Below are 20,301 nucleotides of genomic sequence, written 5' to 3' on the forward strand. Positions count from 1 at the left end.
GTCCATGCAAAAAAAAAAAAAAAAAAATGAAACTAGACCACCTAATATAAACTCAAAATGGATAAAAGACTTAAATGTAAGTCAAAAAAGCATAAAAATCCTAGATGAAAACAGAGTCAGTAGGCTCTCAGACATTTCACGAAGCAATATTTTTGCCGACATAGCTCCTTAGCAAAGAAAATAAAGGACAAAATAAACAAATGGGTCTATATCAAACCAAAAAGCTTTTGCACAGCAAAAGACTCCATTAACAAAATATAAAGACAACCCACTCAATGGTAGAACATATGCACTCATACATCTGATAAAGATTTAATAAATCAAAATTTATAAGTAACTTCTAAAATTCAACCCCAGGCAGGTAAACAATCCAATTAAAAAATGGACATAGGATCTGAATAGACACCCTCCAAAGAAGACATACAGATGGTGAATAGGCAGCTGAAAAAACTTTCAACGTCACTAATTAGGCAGTGGTAGTCAACCTGGTCCCTACCGCCCACTAGTGGGCATTCCAGCTTTCATGGTGGGTGGTAGCGGAGCAACCAAAGTATAAATAAAAAGATAGATTTAACTATAGTAAGTTGTTTTATGAAGATTTATTCTGCCAAACTTAGCGAAAATCTGACATAAAGTATTTGGTAATTATTATATGCTTTAACTTGCTTTAACTCTGCTTTATAAATTTTGTAAATTAAAGTTACTTCCCTACTTTATAAATCACCATTACTGTGGAATCGGTGTGCGGTTAGAAAATTTTACTACTAACAGAGGTACAAAAGTGGGCGGTAGGTATAAAAAGGTTGACTACCCCTGCATTAGAGAAATATAAATTAAAACCACAATGAGATATCACTTCACATCTTCCAGAATGGCTTTTATTCACAAATCAACAAACTACAAGTGCTGGCAAGGATGTGGAGAAAAGGGAACCCTCTTGCACTGCTGGTGGGAATGCAGACTCCTGCAGCCACTGTGGAAAACAGTATGGAGATTCCTCAAAAAATTAAAAATGGAACTGCCTTTTGACCCAGCTATCCCACTCTTAGGAATATATCCTAAGAATATAAAAGCATGAATTCAAAAGAAGATATGCACCCCCATGTTTACTGCAGCATTGTTTACAATAGTCAAGATCTGGAAACAGACTAAGTGTCTGACAGTGGATGAGTAGATAAAAAAGCTGTTGTACATATACACAATGAAATACCACACAGACGTGAAAAAGAAGAAAATATTACCTTTTGCGATGGCCTGGATGGGCCTGGATATTATTACATTAAGTGAAATAAGACAGGCAGAGAAAGACAAATTTCATTTGATCTCACTTATATGTGGAATCTAATGAACACAATAAACCATGGTACAGAATAGAAACAGAGGCAGGGTCACAGGAAACAGATGGATAGCTGTCAGAAGGTTGGGGCCAAAGAAGGGGAAGAGTTTAGCCAAATTATATATACGTAACACATATATACAGACAACAGGGTAGCAATTCCCAGAGAAAAAGGGGAGATGGAGACAGGCGGGTGGTGGTGGGGAGGAAGGAGCATAATGGAAATGGAAAGAGACTCTGTGTGAGGCACGGGGGGCATGATGCAGGGTGTACAGGGTGTTATATTGAGTGGGACACTTGAAACCATGTCAACACAATAAATTTAAAATAATAATAATAAAAAAAGAAATGCTATTACCACTAATCCTATTCCAATGAAAAATAACATAATAGATACAAAGAATTAAGGAACAGCTTATTAAGTTTATTTTAGGTAGAAGGCCTATTGTTATTAGACATTCTGTATATTCGTTTTCTTGGGCACATAGACAAGGATTTATTTTCAAGGTTAGTTTCTGAGAACTCAAAGGAAACCTTAAAGCCAAATTGCTTCTTAAAACAGGCTTACAAATTTAAATAATAAATGTTTTTTCATACGTACTTAGTTATAAGAAATATTTAGTAATTTGATGCATCTTTCAACAAACAATATGAACCTTTCAATTCCACTTAAAAATCAAGTTAAAATAATTCTTTATCAATACATTCCTTTCATCACAATGTTATTTAACTTTGAAGACTATTAATGATCCACCAATATTCAGACACTGACAATATAAGAAAAGATATCCTTATAACAAATTTAGTTAAATAAAAGTCTATTTGAGAAAAGTTCAAAGTTGAAGGGCAGAGTAGAATCAAATATTGATAAAAAACTAGTTTATGAAAAATATTGCTTTTCTTGGGCTTGATGAGGAAATAGCACTGGCAAATGGCTCCAACTCTCATGAAGCAATAGAACGTGACACACACAAAAATGGTGCCTGGGTTCTTCTACCCATTTACTCATTCTTGTCTCAACTCTAAATCAACTTCTTACACAATATCCTTTTCAGGGATTAGACACTTAAAAAAATCCTGTCATGGATGACAAGATGTCCAAAAACCCTGCTTCCATAATCATATAACAGAAAAAAGTGTAGTTGCTCCTTCAGGCATGTATGTACTCTCTCTCTATCAGAAAGGGACTAAAATAGTTATAATTTTAACCTCATAAGCAGATATTTATCTATTTGAAGACAGACTGGCCTTAACTAAAAGGCTAAGACTCACATAGGATAATTAAAAATGTTTTTAAAAGTGAAGTTTTAGAATAATTCCAATTTGTCAAGTTGCCAATAGTTTGAGGTACAGCAAATAAGGAACTTCGATTGACCCTGGTGGGTGGGTCAGTGGATAAAGCATCTACCTGGCATACCAATATCACAGGTTCTATTTCTGGTCAGGACACAGAGGAGAAGCGATCAATGAGTACACAACTAAATGGAACAACTAAGTGGAACAATGAGTTGATGCTTTTCTCTCTATCAAACAAATGGAAATAAAATAACAACAATAATTTGTATTATGCTCCATAAGCCTAACTTGGAAGAGCTTAAAATAGAAAAAAAAAATTGTTTTGTTTATTTAATCACAGCCCAAAGCTCAGCATTTCTAAATGTAAAGCAGGTTTTGTTTGGCTACTAGCAGGCAGGAACAATTATCTGGAAAAGTTTCTGTGCTTGCGGGCTATCATGTATACCCACTTAACTTGACAGAAGCAGTATGTATTACCCTGTTCTTCAGGAGCACTGAATGGCGGCAGCTTTATCTGTTCTTACCAGAACCTGAGACTCAGCTCCCATTTCCAGAATAAGCTAATTGTCTGGATAAAGACATGGACAACAGCTATAAAAACAACAGTACCCTTCTTAAACATCACCTCAAGCTGAACTATTCCTCAAGCTTAATACATTATTAAAGTACCTGTGAGAGTAACAACTTGTAAACACTTTCTAGAGTACAACAATAACTATACTGATCCAGTAACTCTTCATTTTGTACACACAGTATTTTAAAACTAGAGATTGTAATATACAATAGTTTTCTCAATACTTCAAAGACATTAGCCAAGATTAAGAGAGATCTGGAAATTGCTTATGTCTTTGAAACATTTATTTTAACATCACATTATTCTTTAATCATACCTATCAGAAAAGATTCTTGATAAAATTTTTGAAAAAGAACAGAATCATAAAGACTAATACTAGATGAAACTAGTGTTTTAGTCAATTGACTCTTTAGAGAATATGGAAATTAAAACACAATTATGACAAAGACGTCAATACACGGCAAAAAACAGCAGAGGAAATAAAAGAGAATACAATTGGTTGACTAGTCAGCAGACATAAGAAACACCAAAAGAAAAAGTAGACTTGAATGCACAGGTAAGTTGACCACATGAACACAACATGAGCTCTACAGGTTGAAAGCACAGAGGAATGAGGACTCTAAGATGGTAGAACTGAAGCTGGCACAGCAGCTATGATGGTAAGTAGCTCTTGTGTGAATATTAGGATACAGTTAAATCAAGAGCTAGAACTTAATGCCATTTATTTTAGTCAAATAATTAATAGTTATTTTATTTTTACTAAGTGTTATACTTTATACAACTATTATAATGAAGAATTAATATAACTCTATTGAAAAAAGTAGGTGACTTATACCCCTAGGCAAAGTGAAGACACCCTCAGTTTCAGCTTTCCTTGGTCTCTCTGCCTTAGTGTTACTGCTCACCTGGCTCCCAGGGGATAAGGAGCTCCTGGATGGCAGGGATTCCATGGGTTCATGGCCTAGCATGGTGCCTGACACAAGTATCTGCTCAATAACATGTGTTATTTTTTTTTTAATTCATTTATTTTGTTCTGAAGCTGGAAACAGAGAGGCAGTCAGACAGACTCCTGCATGCGCCCGACCGGGATCCATCTGGTATGCCCACCAGGGGGCAATGCTCTGCCCATCCGGGGTGTCACTCTGTCACGACAAGAGCCACTCTAGCGCCTGGGGCAGAGGCCAAGGAGCCATCCCCAGCGCCCGGGCCATCTTTTTGCTCCAATGGAGCCTCGGCTGCGGAAGGGGAAGAGAAAGACAGAGAAAAAGGAGTGGGGGTGGAGAAGCAGATGGGCGCTTCTCCTGTGTGCCCTGGCCGGGAATCGAACCCGGGACTCCTGCACACCAGGCCAACGCTCTACCACTGAGCCAACCGGCCAGGGCCAACATGTGTTATATTTAATTAGTCAAGATAATCCTCACTTCAAGCTCCAACAAACTATTCTGTTCAGGCACCAAGGTTTTTCAAAAACAGCTTTGTGAATTGAACGTGTAAAGTTCAGAAAGAAGTGAGTAGTTAATTTATGGCCTGTCCTGGAGAACCACTTGTATCATGTGATGGAAAAATTGCAAAACATATAAAACATGGTGGCAGGATACAGAAAAACCATGGCTGGAGCATCAAGAAAGAAACAGTGATGCCAACGATCCAGCAAGGTGAAGAATAATGGGGACAAAGGGAGGAGGGGGAAGCAGCAAAAGGACAGACAGGGAAATACAGTGGTACCTTGACACACGAGTTTAATTCATTTCATGGCCTAGCTCATAACTCAATTTGCTCCTGTGTCAAATCGAATTTCCCTATTTAAATTAATGGGAATGCAATTAATCCATTCCAGCCCCCCAAAACCACACAATTTTTTTTGTTTTATATGCTTTTAAATAAGAAAATGTACTTTATAAATAACAAATACATATATATATATTTATATATACATAATAAGAGAGATAGTAAAGAAATAAACTGGTTTATAAAGGGTATTTGTCTAAAAGGTTAGGTGAAGATGCTGGTGGAGGGGGAAGAGACATTAGCATAACAGTGGCCCTTCCCAAGTAGGAAGGTAATTAGCAATTTCACAGACAGCTGCCCAGAGCCATTTTTAACAATAAAAGTGAGCAAACTCAGAACTTACAAATTTTACAAACTTATTTGCCCAACAATCATCATTTTCTTCACTGACATGTGTTATATTTAATTAGTCAAGATAATCCTCACTTCAAGCTCACTGTGGCTTTTTCACCACACTTTCCTCATTTTCACTTAGAGGCCATTACAACAAAAACCTTTCCATGGAAGCTTGTTTCTTCCTCCCTTTCAGAAAGTTCAGCAGGCTATCTAGTGGTGGGTGGTAGAAGCTCGTGATTCAAATATCTGCTCATGACTTAAAGCAAAAAAATCCCACAAGTGACTGCTCGTCTCTCAGATTGCTGGTGATTTAAAGTACTCATGTGTCAAGGTACCACTGTAGTATTATTTAAAAGGAATTTAAAGGAAGACTGGATTAAACAAAAGGCCATTTCTAGACAATGTCTAAAGACTGATGTAACTAAAACAATCTATTAGTAAAATTATTCTTAAAGATTAAAAGATGTAGCACAATGAAACCAGAGACAAAAGACGGCTCTCAATATACAGGGGTGGGCAAAAGTAGGTTTACAGTTGTGAGTATAGGAAACACAGAAGTTATTCTTGTATTATTATTTATTAATCATTGGATTATTTATTTTTTATAATTATAAAGCTACTTTTGTCCACCCCAGTATTTTAGCTACTTTAAAAATAGTATTTAAAGGGCTCCTTTTCAATCAAACTATGTATTTCTCACTCAAACAGGGTTGATTTCTGAGATGTAATTCTACAAGGGAGATAGAATAAAAGAGAAGAAAACAAATGAAAAAGCCCATTAGGTGTAGTGTGAAAACCTGTGGCTATCATTTCAAATTCTATCTATGTAGAATTCTGTGTCCTTGGATATTACCAAGTAAGTTCCATACCACAAATTTTTGAATTTTTTATAAAACAACAATATGGTCAACTTATTGAGTATTTGAATGATGACGTAAAGTAGATATTAAGTCCATTTCACAAATGAGAAAACTGAGGTTAGAAACTTGCCTAACATCACACAGTTATGAGTACCAGAGGTGATATTTATTTGAAACCAGGCTTCTGATAACCAACTAGAGTGCTTTTAGCTCTCAAGAAGTTACAAACTATCACAAGGCTGGTTTTCTTAAGAACAAAATGGTAAAAGCCTATGTCCTAGGTTTAAGGTAAGCTTTTAAGGAGACCAAGTGCTTTATATATTGTACATTCCATGAAAAGGCAGACATCATTATTTTTAGATAGGCCCCCACTTATAAATCAGGTTTATGTTTCAAAAGATCAATTAATTCACCTGCTTAGAAAACTGGAAATGTAGTTTCACAGCCACAATGCTATAAATGGTGATTAACCTGCACAAGTCCATTTAATTCATTCTATGCTTAAAGCATAGTGCAAACAGTGCTATTACAGGTCTACCTAAATGTCAGACACATGGGTCGCAGCCAAGGTGGGGGCAGTCAGGCAGAAAAATAATCATGGGTACCAGAATTCAAATTCTCTTTTCTTCAGCTTCCCTCTAGGTCAGCGGTTCTCAACCTGTGGGTCGCGACCCCGGCAGGGGTCAAACGACCAAAACACAGGGGTCGCCTAAAGCCATCGGAAAATACATATTTCGACCCCCGTGTTTTGGTCGTTCGACCCCCGCCGGGGTCGCGACCCACAGGTTGAGAACCACTGTTCTAGGTCAATTATTCTACAAATATTTTGAACAAGATGACAAAGAACAACTGTCCCCAAAACAGCTTCTGCTAAATGGAAAGTGGAACTACCCAGAAACTTGTAAGAACTACTAGTATATTAAGTGTTCTGAGACAGCCTGATTTGTTTAACTCTTGTAACAAGAGCATCTATATTTGGGGAAAAAATGAAATTAGATTAGAAGATTAGTTTCTAAGTGACTAAAAAAACTAAAAATGGAAAATTTTTTAATCCTTTTTCTTAGAGTGAACTATATATAGCTAAACCAAAACAGTGAGATTCAGATGAAAAAGTGGCATTTATTTTCTCCATAATAAGTCATATATAGAAGATACCTTTTCTGAAACAATTTTACTTGCTCTCTTTGTAATTAATTCAGCTTGGAGTCCTGCTAAGTTGTCACATAAAACTATATAGATGAAAACCATTTCATTTAATCAGTAACTTTCTCTACTAAGAACAGGGTTTAGTTTTATATGTATCTATGAGGACTCAATTCTGAAAAATTGCCACTGATTGTTAATAGTTTTAGTATTGGAATTATAAGAAATTCTAACTTTTCTTGCAAATTCGTAGAAAAAAATGAATAGTACAAGCCTGCTATTTCATTTAATGATCAATTTTTTTGTTTTGTTTTGTTTTTTTTTGCAAAAAGCAAACTAGCATACAAACACACTTACTGTTTGGGATAACTGTATTCAACTTTTAAAAACTTAGTTTTACTATCTTTGCTTTCATAATGGATTTTTTTTATGGATTTTTTTTTTTAATCAGCATTCTTTCATTAGCTTTTTTTTTTTTTTCCACTTTTTTTTTTTTTTTTTTTAAGATTTTATTTATTCATTATAGAGAGGAGAGAGAGAGAGAGAAGGGGGGAGGAGCAGGAAGCATCAACTCCCATATGTGCCTTGACCAGGCAAGCCCAGGGTTTTGAACCGGCAACCTCAGCGTTTCCAGGTTGACGCTTTATCCACTGTGCCACCACAGGTCAGGCTCATTAGCTTTTTGAAGTTCAGGTCTCCTATCTGTGAATATTCCTTTCTGTGAATAATGAATATTCTATCTGTGAATAATGCTCTGAAAGCATTATTTATTCCTTTATTCAATAAATTATTATCATCTAAGATATATATTTGTATTTTTTCAAAGTGAGAAGTGGGGGTGGGGGGAGGCAGACAGATAAGACAGACTCCCATGTGCACCTGACCAGGATCCACCCGGCATGCCCACCAGAGGACGTTGCTCGGCCCCTCTGAGGTGCTGCTCTGCTGCAACTGGAACCATCCCCAGCGCCCGGGCCAACTTTGCTCCAGTGGAGCCTGGGCTGCGGGAGGGGAAGAGAGAGATAGAGAGAAAGAAGAGGGGCAAGGGTGAAGAAACAGATGGGCGCTTCTCCTGTGTGCCCTAGCCAGGAATCGAACCCAGGACTTCCACATGCCAGGCTGACGTTCTACCACTGAGCCAACCAGCCAAGGCCCAGATAAGATCTTTTGATCACTTCCTTATATTTTCCCTTTCTCAAGAAAAACATTACTCAGTTTCAATTTCAGTTCTAAAATTTTCACCAATGACACAAAAGTAGGGGTATCCAAAAAGGCAGATCACATGGAAACCATGTTTGGTTTTGGAATGGTTTGTGGTGGTTACACTGGGATAAGAGTATTCTTGATTATCTTAGACAATTACTTCAAATCAAGTTAAGCAGCACAATAAAGAACTGACTGAAATTTCTGGGAAGATACTCAGTTTATCCATCATGCCATCCTACATACTTATCTTATAATATTCCATTCTGGGAGGATTTTATGTCTCATACTGTAATTAATTTTAGTATGGGTAGAAACATGTCCTGAAACAGAGCATTTATATGTGTACATTTATGATTGCAAAGTGGTATTCTCTATTGGAATATAAGGTATATAAAAGGTGAGCATCTCAAAGGGGGTTGGAGGTAGCAGGAAAAAAAATACCTTAAATAAATCCTTAAGAGAATAAGATACAAGAAACTGCTCAACTTTTTCTGAAATATACTTCTTTAAAATACAAATTCAATCCACCATTAATTTCCTCGGTTATTCAAATAACCTCTTGGCTCTCATATCACTTCTATTAGAAAACACTACAATTATTTTTCTTTTGCTCTGTCTTCTGACTCAAGTCAAACACTTTGCTGGCTATTTCATGTATATAAATTACACTCTCCCATCTGTATTCATACATATAATTTACTTTTTGCCTCCATTTGCCAATGCAATACTTTCCTTCTCAGGTCTTTATGACAGCTCGTTGAGTAATCTAAGCTCACTATCATCACAACATTTCTCTGAATCTTACACTATTAACATAAATTTTATTTTCATATTAACTTGTTATAGTTTCTCATACTGTCCTTTAGGAAGTTTGACCCTTAGCTCAAAATATATTAAATACATTTATAAATAGAAATGATTTTTTTATTTCTTATTTTTTCCATCAGGGAATTCAAAAGTGGCAACAGAATCACTGATCCATGATATAGTTCAATGTACTTCATTCAGTAATGACTCAAAGCTGTTGATTTACTCTAAGGCTAATTTTATTCAGTAGTTAATCTCTTCTACTTCCTACATATAGATTTAGAATGCAATGCTGCCTAGAGTAAACTAAGTGGAGTGGCAAATTGATGCTTCTCTCTCTAGCTCCTTTCCCTTCTCTTTTTCTCTTTCTCAAAAATCGATGGAAAAATTAAAAATAAGAAGAAGAAATGTTACCTAGAGTTTAAAAGATTATTCATGCATGCTTCTTATATTAGGGAAAAAGCGCCTGACCAGGTGGTGGTGCAGTGCATAGAGCATCAGACTGGGATGCGGAGGACCCAGGTTCGAGACCCCAAGGTCGTCAGCTTGAGTGCGGGCTCATCTGGTTTGAGCAAAGCTCACCAGCTTGGACCCAAGGTTGCTGGCTCGAGAAAGGGGTTACTCGGTCTGCTGAAGGCTCACAGTCAAGGCACATATGAGAAAGCAATCAATGAACAACTAAGGTGTTGCAACAAAAAACTGCTTATTGATGCTTCTCATCTCTCTCCATTCCTGTTGTCTGTCCCTATCTATCTCTCTCTGTCTCTGTAAAATAAATAAATAAATAAATAAATAAATAAATAAATAAATAAATAAATAAATAAATAAAATTAGGGAAAAAGCATAGTGAAAGAAGCCAATTCAAAGTGAAATCAGCAATACAAGCACCAATAAAATTGAGATCTAGAGAGAGGAACTGACATTCATGAAAAACCTACTGTGTTTTAAACAGGGTGCTTTCCACAACATTATTTATCTTCATAATGACTTTAAGAAGTAGGTATGGTTATTTTCATTTCATATATAAGAAAACAGATTTATAGACCTAAAGAGACACTGCTACTAAGTTGTAAGAGAAAAGATAATCACGTGCCATACAACAGCACATATGATGGTGGTCCCATAACCTGTTAATGGAGCTTAAAAATTTTTATTGCCCACTGATGTAGTAGCTGTCCTAGTATCAGAGCACAACATGTTACTCATGTTTGTGGTGAAGCTGGTATAAACAAACCTATTGCATTGCCAGTCATATAAAATTAAGCATATACAATTACAGTAGGAGGCATCCCACCTAGGGTTGTATAAGTATACTCTATAATGTTTCTACAAAGATGAAATAGAAATAGTCTAATGATGCATTTCTCAAGATGTATCATCATTTTTAAGTAGCACATGACTATTCCTAGAAGTTCTGTAACTCAAATTTTCAAGTGAAAAGAGATCTTCTGGAGTAACAAGTTTCATGATAGAATAATGTGCATTCATAAAGATAACTGAGTCCATCTGGAGTTCATAAGGACTTAACTGATCCAACAACTTAAATTTCTACATAGTAATTTACAATGAAATTTAAGATATAATGAGGTTTTAAAGTTATATTAGAAAAGTCAGTGACTTAGTTATTATACTTTAGTTACATTATAATTAACAAGTATACAAATGCAAGGTGTCAAAACAACTTAGCTAACAGTGAACACTGTTGAAATATATAAGTGAATTTTTCAAAAATGTCCTTGTTAGTAAGGTAGAATAGCTAAGCTGAGGCTCAAAGAGAATCATAAAGACGATTTATATTATTCTTCCATAACTTCCTGTCACAATCAATTTTATCAAAATATTCTGAAGAGTGACATCAGCAAGATGGCAGGCTCGGAGGCCCCAGTACTCACCTCCAACATGAAAACAATAACAACAACAATAAACAAATATATACAAACTGAAGAAAACCAGCATAGAGAAGCTCTGGACAACAAAGAAAAGCAAAAATCCTGTAGACTTAAGATAGAGGAAGGCTGCATAGAAAAGCACATGAAGCACATTACCTGTGTCACCCCATGCCCCAGTCGAGAGCAGACTGGAACCGGGAGGGGTTCCCTCAAAAAAGTTCACCACAAGGGCAAAAGAAGAACCCCAGCAAGACACATTCTGTTCCAGAGGCAGCAGCCTTTGCTACAGAGGTCTCTCAGTCTTCACCAATGCTGACCCCAGCTGACAGGGCTACCCAAAGCACCCTCTTCCTCTCCTTCCCCTATATTTACTTACAGAAGCTGGCACTGTCACTGCAGTGACACCTGCCTTCAGGGGCCCCAGACACTGACGTGCCCTGATCTCAGGGACGGGGCATCACAGCACCTCACCATACAGGGGCAGAAGTTAACACTGCTCTATGCTCCATATCTGGCCCCAGGTCTCAGTTCTGTCCCATCATTACCAGGACAGTGTCTGCTACCCTGAGCCTCACCCATCATGTCTTAGTTTGCAGCTCTGAACCATCCTGGGCTGTGCTGCCACTGCTCTAACCTAGGATCCTGACACATGGCTTCACCAGACTACAGCTGAGACCATGTTGCTGCTGACCTGTGCCTGCTCCACTGGGGCCGGTGATGAGACTGACCATCATCCCCAGGCTGTGCTGCTCCTGCATCTTGCCCCCTGGTCCCAGTCTACCACTGCACCTTATCATCTCAAGGCCTATACCACTGCTGCATCCCTGCATGCTGGCCAGAGTCATCACAGCAAAGCCCTTAGATCAAGTCCGAGTTCCGTGGAAGATCTGTGCATATGGGCACCCCAAGACACCAGTACTAAAGCCACAGCAAATGCACCTGGGCCCTGCGACTGGACAGTATGATAGTTCTGCATGCACCTGACTTTAAGACCCTAGCTCTGACACTGTTCTGTGCCAGCAGCAAAGATTTTCTCTGCTAGAACTTCTTCCCACGAGCAAAAAGGAAGAATACAAAGACCTCAGCAGCTTTACATTTGGAGGAGCCCAACAGTCCTACCTGCCTCTACTACCCATAGGACCACTGAAGTATTTGCCAACAGAAGATCCCTTCAGTATAGCCAAAGTCGACCTCAACCTACTGCACAAATACTACACCAGTGTGCTAACTCAAGACCAAGGACACTACATTCAACTAATCTGGCCCCTCTAGAGCCACCTCCAGATAAAAGACTTTTCCCACTGAAGCCAGCCCAAAAAGGCTATACAGGTGATTGCAATCTAAGTGCTCATACATCAATGAAAACTCATCAGAAGCACAAAAAAACAAGGTACATGATACCAGCAAAAGAACAGTATAATTTTCTTTAAAAACAAACAAACAAAAATGCCCCAAATAATGGAGATTTGCTAGTATTTTAAAAAAAAATTCAAAGTAATTATTTTAAGGAAGCTTAATGAGTACAAAAGAACACAGATGGACAACTCAATGATTATTAAATACATGGACAAAATGAAAAGTTTAACAAAGAAATAAAAATCACAGTAAAAAACTAAACAGAAACTCTCAAGCTTAAAAATACAATGAATGAAAAAAATATCCAATAAGCAGCAGCTTCAAGAGCAGCTCACTCACACAGAAGAATTTGTGAGCTTGAAAACATATTATCTGAATATTATTTATCAGTGGGAACAAACAAATTAGAATAAAAAAGAGTGAAGAAAGTCTAAGTGAACCGTGAGGCACCATAGAGAATAAACATATCTGCATTATGGAATCCTGGAAGTACAAAAGAGGGAGAAAGTAAGAGAAAACTTACTTAAAGCAATAATGGCTGAAAACTTCCCAAATGTGGAGAGTTATATGGCTGTCCAGGTACAGCAAACTTAAAGATTTTCAAGGCTATTCAACCCAAAGAGATTTTCACCAAGTAACATTATCATCATGCTCTCAAAAATCAAAGACAGATGGAAAATTTAGGAAGCAGAAAGACAAAAATATTCATTACATAAAAGGAAGTGTTGATAGGCTGCAAGCATATTTCTCAGCAGAAACCTGACAGGTCTGGAGAGATAGGTAAAATATATATTCAAAATGTTCAAAACAAAACAAAAAAACCCTGTCAACCAAGAATTTTCTACCCAGGTAAGGTGTGATTCAAAAATGAAGGTGGCACAAAGATTTTTAAGACAAACAAAAGCTGAGGCTATTTATCAAAATAAGACCTGCCTTATAGGAGATAGTGTAAGACAAATAAACCATAGGAATATAGTTAATAATACTGTATTGAAAAATTGAAAGTTGCTAAAAGACCAGATCTTGAAAGTTCTTATCACAAAAAGAAAAAAATTTTGTAACATGTATGGTGATGACAGTTAGCTAGATTTACTGTGGAGATCATTTCACAATGTATAAAAATTTTGAATCATTATGTTGGACACCTGAAACTAATATAATATTATATGGTTAATTATACCTCAATTAAAACGGAAACAAAACAAAATATTCTAATCCTGTAATAGTGGTATGTAAATCACTTGGAACCCTAGATAATAGGTTCACAGACAATTGTTAAAACAACTATAGCTACAATGTTATTTTAATGGATACACAATATTTAGAGATGTATACTGGGATATCAAAATAAGCAATGGGGGCATGGAAACAGGTAGAAATTTTTGATGAATTGAAGTTGTTATCAGCTTCAAGTTGGTGATTAGAACTATAACATATATAATGAAAGTCATATGGTTAATCTCAGAGCCAAAACATTTAGTAGATATACAAATGATAAAGAAAAAAAAGTCAAAGCATAATACTATAAAAAAATCAACTCACAAAGACAGTAAGAAAACAAGAAAGCCTATAGAACTACAAATCAACCACAAAGCCATTAACAAAATGGCAATAGTAAGTCTTTATCTACCTAAATGTAATAGTGTGGTAGAATGGATAAAAAACAAAATCCAACTATATGCTGCTGAAAGGAGACTGACTCAAGTTTTCAGGATATTCACAGGTTGAATGTGAAGGGATCGAAAAGGGTATTCCATATAAATAGAAACCAAGAGTGCAGGGTAGCTATAATTACATCAGACAAAAGAGACTTTAAGTCAAAATCTGTCAAAAAGACAAAAACTGTAATTACATAATGATAAAGGAATCAGTTTATCAGGAGGATATAACAATTGTAAACATATATGCACTGCATAATTGAACACTTGAATGTATTAAACAATTATTAATAGGTCTGAAGGAAGAAATGGACAATTCAATAGTAGGGGAATTCAATACCTCACTTTCAACAATTGATAGGTCTTCCAGACAGAAAATTAGTAAGGAATAATATACTTTAATGACACTTTAGACCAAATTGACCCAATTGACATACATAGGCCATTGCATCCAAGAGCAGCAGAAACCATATTCTTCTCAAGTGCACACAGAGCATTCTTCAAGTTTCATCACGACAGGTCACAAAATATGTCTTAGCAAATTTATGAAGATTGTCATACCAAGTGTCTTTTCTGATCAAAACAGTATGAAACTAGAAATCAATAACAAGAAGAAAGCTGAAAACTCACAAACATATGAAGATTAAACAGCATGCCCCTGAACAACCAAATGGATCAAAAATGAATCAAAAGGAAAATCAAGAAATATCTCGAAACAGACTAGAGTGGAAATACATCAAAATCTATGTGAAAACACATCAAAAGCAGTTTTAAGAGGTAAATGTATAATAATAAATGCCTACATTAAGAAACAAGAAAGATCTCAAATAAAAACCCTCACACTATACCTCAAGGAACTAGAAAAAGAATAAATGAATCCCAAGGTTAGCAGAAGAAAGGAAATAAAGATTAGAATAGAAATAAATGAAATAGAGACCAGAAAAACAATAAAAAAGATTAATGAAACTAAAAGTAGGTTCTCTGAAAATATTTTTCAAAAATTGACAAACCTTTAGCTAAATTCATCAAGAAAAGTGAGGACTGACCTGGAAACAAAATCATACATGAAAAAAGAAACATTACAACTGATACCACAAAAATACAAGGGTTCATGAGCAATTACTATACCATGAACAATTATATACCAGCAATTTAGCCAACCTAGGGAAGAGAAGGATAAATTCTTAGAAATATGCCACTCACAAAAGACTGAATCATAAAATAATAGAAATTCTGGACAGATTACAAGTAAAAAGATTGAATCAGTAATTAGTAATCTCCCAACACTAAAAACAGTAAGAACAGATGGTTTCACTGGTGACTTCTACTAAACATTTAAAGAATAATACTCAGATTCTGTCAAAAAATTGAAGAGATAATATTTCCAAACTCATTTTATGAGGCCAGCATGACTCAATACCAAAGCCAGATATGGATATCATGAAAAAAACTACAGATCAATATTCCTGAGGAATATGGATGTAAGAATTCTCAACGGAATATTAAAAATCCAAATACAACAGCACTTTCAAAAGATCATGCACCATGATCAAGTGAAATTTATTCCAGGGATAGAAGGATGCTTTAACAAGTGCAAATCAAAAGATATAATGACCCATATTAATAAAATAAAAAAAATCATGCAAAAAAAAAAAAAAGCATTTGACAAAATATAAAATCCTTTCATGATAAAGTTGCTTAAAAAGTTTGGTGCAGAAGTAATGTTCCTCAGCATAATTAAGGCCATACATGACAAACTACAGCTAACACTCAACAGTGAAAAGTTAAAATCCATTCCTCTAACATCAGGAACAAGACAGAGATACCCACTTTCACCATTTTTGTTCTACACAGTATTGGAAGTCCCAACTATAGCAATTAGGAATTAAAAGGTATCCAAATTAGAAGTGTAAAATTATTGTTTGTTGATGACATGATCTTTTACATAAAAGCCCTAATGACTCCACTAAAAACCTGTTAGAATAAATGATCGAAGTAAATTTGCAAAATACAAAATCTGCATATACATGTCAGTTGCATTTCTATACACTAACAACAAAACATCTCACTGGCAATAACATGAAAAACAGCAAAATACTTCTGAATAAATTTAACCAAAGAGATGTAAGAACCTACATACTGAAAACTATAAGATAGTGATGAAAGGGATAAAGACACAAATAAATGAAAATATACCTTGTGTTCTTGAATTGGAAGAATTAATATTGTGAAAATGTCCATACTACCAAAAGCGATCTACAGATTCGATGCAATCCTTATAAAAACTCCATGGCATAAATCACAGAAATAGAAAAAAAACTGTCCTAAATTTTGTTTGGAATCACAAAAGACCCTGAAAAGTCAAAGCAATCCTGAGAAAGAACAAAGTAGAGGCATCACACGAACTGGTTTCAAGCTGTATTACAAAGCAACAGTAATCAAAAGAGTATAATACTGGCATAAAAACAGACACATAGAACAGTGTAAAAAAAATAAAGACCCCAGATATAAACCCACACATATATAGTCAACTAATTTTTGACAACAGAACAAGAACACACAATGGGGAAATATGATAGTCTCTTCAATAGACAATGTTGGAAAAACGGTATCCACATGAAAAGAATAAAACTGGATTCCCAGTTACATCCTCACAAAAATTAACCTGAAATGAATCAAAGACTTAAATGTAAGACCTGCTGTAAAACTCCTGGAAAAGAACATAGGGAAAAAGATCCTTGTTAATGATTTCTTGGATTAGATACCAAAAGTATAGCTAACGAAAACTAAAATAAATAAGTGGGACTATATTAAAGCACTGCTGCACACACACAAAAAAGCAATAAATTTAAAAAAGCAACCTAAAGAATGGGAGAAAACATTCCCAAACAATGTATCTGATAAGGAATTAATATCCAAAGTACATATATAAAGAATTCAAATAACTCAACAGCAAAAAGGCAAACAATGCAACTAGAAAAATGGGCAATGGACTTGAATAGACATTTTTCTTAAAGAGGACATAAAAATGGCCAATAGGTTTATGAAAAGATGCTCAACATCACTAATCTTCAGGAAAAAGCAAAGTAAATCAAAATAACAATGAGGTACCACTCCACATCTGTTAGGATAGTTAGAATAGCTTTTATAAAAAAGACAAGAGATAAATATTGGTAAGGATGTGGAAAAAAAGGAAACCCTTATAAAGCTATTGGTGGGAATGTAAAATAGTATATCCATTAAAGAAGAGTACGGAGGTTCCTCAAAGTTTAAAAATTGAACTACCACATGGCCCAGCAATCCCACCCCTAGATATATATCTGAAGGACTAGAAGTCTGTAGTTCAAAAAGATCTGTGCATACCCACAGTCATTACAGCATTACTCATGACAGCCCAAATATGGAAACAACTTATCAACAGATGAATGAATAAAGAAATAGATTTTATACACACACACAACACAAATTTAGCCATGAGGAAGAAGGAAATTTTGCCTTTTGTAACATGAATGGGATTTGATGGTATTACAATAATTGAAAGAAGTCAGACAAAGACAAATATTATATAATACTACTTATACATAGAATCTAAAAGAGCTGAATTTGTAAAAACAGTAGAATAGTAGTTACCAGGGCCCAGGGGATGGGTTAATTAGGAAGATGTAGTTTAAGAGTAGAAACTTGCAACCAATGGAAAAATAAATTCTGGAGAGCTAATGCACAGCAGTGATTATGGACAACAATACAGTTTTATAAATTTCAAAGTTGCTAAGAGACTAGTTCTTAATTGTTCTCACTATAAAAAAGAAATAATTATGTGACGTGACAGGGGTATTAGCTAACACTACTGTAGCAATGATTTTGCAATATATAAATGTTTAAAAGCAACATGTAATACACAAACTCAGACTGTTATATGTGAATTATATCTCAATTTAAAAATATTCTGAAAGAGCTGTTTATTTAAATATATAAAAGAAAAAGAAAAAAAATGACTTACTTTTCAAAGAGCTTATTCAGAAGGTGGTATTTTTCCCTGTTTAACACTGATTATAAGGAGTCAAGACTCAAGTAAGCATAATTCAGTACCCCAAGAAACATAAAAACTTTATTCCATGTCAGAACTTGACAAGCACTTAAGTGTCCTTTTATTTGTTCTGTTTTCACGTTTCCCATTTAAAATATTCAAGAAATGCAACCTAGGTTTCATTCAATTATGCAGCAACTCTTTTGAAATAGACTAGGGTAAATATCAACATATTTCAAAAATACAAAGATATAAAACATAAAGTCAATGTTAATAAAATAAAGTCTTTTACCTTCTGGATCATAGGTTTGAAAAACTCTCCTGGCTTGTTCTGAAGGAGCCTCAGGGGCAACTAAAGCCATATCCTGAAAAGATAAAAAGCATGCCACTAACTAGTTACAATATCATGACATTAAAAATAAACTAAACAAATACTAGACTAGGGTGAAGAAATGATGACATTTGGAGGCAGAAGACCTTGAGTTATATTTATATCATAGATTGGTGACTAAGGCAAACTCTCGGGCCTTAAAGAAATGGGATTAATGCTTTGATGGTAGAGAACTGTTGCAAAAATGACATGGAAAGCTTTATATAAAAACATGTAAAGTCTAACATTATATAGATAATTATTATAAAAATGCAATCTATAAAATTAATAACCTTTACATTTGTTTTACATGATTGTCTAAGCAAGAAAAAATATTTAAAGACAACTTAAAATATACTCTAGTTTTCAAATATCTGAAAATTAAATACAGAGAGACGATAGCAAACAATTACATGGCAATGTATTTGAAATTTAATATGTTAGTGAGCATGTTATATCAAACCTAGCCACAGAAAATCAAGTTCTGCGTGTCAAGAATTTTAATTTTTCTGAACTCTAAAGAAATACTGAAAATGCAGAATTATTTCTTTTTCCCTTAGAACCAATTCTCTATCATGACTGATTTCTTTATGCAGTAATCAATATTCTAACTTATCAAAAGAAAAGCGCTCAGAATTCAGTGTTATCTTGGGTTCTTCACAAAGCTTTACTCCACATATTTGAACTGTTAGAAAATTCTACTTGACTGAAATGAATCTAGAATCTGGGCTCCAGAAATTTTCCTCTATTCACAGCTTTAGTTTAAGCATTTGTCTATAAGTGTATTCACTCAGATAAACCTCATTAGAGAACAAGTTCCCAAGAATTCCTTTCCACCATCTTTAATTTTTTAAAAGACACTATGGGGTATAAATGATAAATACATCTTAAAATGTTGTTCTTTTGTAGAAACAAAATATTCTAAGAAATGCAGTAATTAACTTTTGTCTTAATCAGCACAACTTTACCTCAGAGATGAAAAAACAAACTGTAAGAATCAATTAGAGTAGTTCTCACCAACCATGAGTCTAGGTGCCTGAGCACACTGATAGTATGTTCAGTGTACATGGGAATATGAATCAATGGGAATGGGAATCAAAACAAGGCAATCTATGTAAGCTCTTACACATTTTTAAGCATTAAAAGTAAAAAATTCTGATATTTTATAACATGGTAAAATTTGGTCATGTGTAATTATTTTTCATTTACCATTGCTTAATACCAACTTTTAGGGTCCCCTTTCCTACATTTTATATAGTATTTTGCAGAAAATATGAAAGTCAAGTGACATGTTTCATCTGGCCTAACTTTCAATGTCTTTCTGATTTTATGATCCAGTCCTTTATTACTGGATACTTGGACTGTGTCTGATCTTTTGCTATTATAACTAATGCTGCACCAAATAAACCTGAACATGTAATTTCATACATGTGCTGTTAATATATGTCGGCCAGACCACCAGAGTACTGGTTGGTCAAAGGAAGAATTCATTTATAATTGTAGTAAATATTGCCAGATTCTTAGGTTATGTTTGTTCATATAATCTATTTTGAACATATATCTTAAAACTTTCCTTTTTACATCAGCAAAATAGCCATAGCTCTATAATTAACTTTGTATCAAAACTAGGATTATAGCCTCTGCTCTTAGCTTTA

General features: G+C 35.1%; 1 protein-coding gene across 3 annotated transcripts in view; it reads right to left on the reverse strand.

The window, feature by feature from the left end:
- MINDY3 (MINDY lysine 48 deubiquitinase 3) overlaps positions 1-20,301 on the reverse strand; it is a 93,067-nt gene that overhangs the window by 15,372 nt on the left and 57,394 nt on the right. For all 3 annotated transcript variants that reach the window (XM_066385300.1, XM_066385302.1, XM_066385301.1), the window contains one exon: positions 18,569-18,641. In XM_066385300.1, coding sequence (XP_066241397.1) covers positions 18,569-18,641 — 73 coding nt within the window. The remainder of the gene's footprint in view (positions 1-18,568; positions 18,642-20,301) is intronic.

The sequence above is a fragment of the Saccopteryx leptura genome, chromosome 5, assembly GCF_036850995.1.
Source record: "Saccopteryx leptura isolate mSacLep1 chromosome 5, mSacLep1_pri_phased_curated, whole genome shotgun sequence".
NCBI lineage: Eukaryota > Metazoa > Chordata > Mammalia > Chiroptera > Emballonuridae > Saccopteryx > Saccopteryx leptura.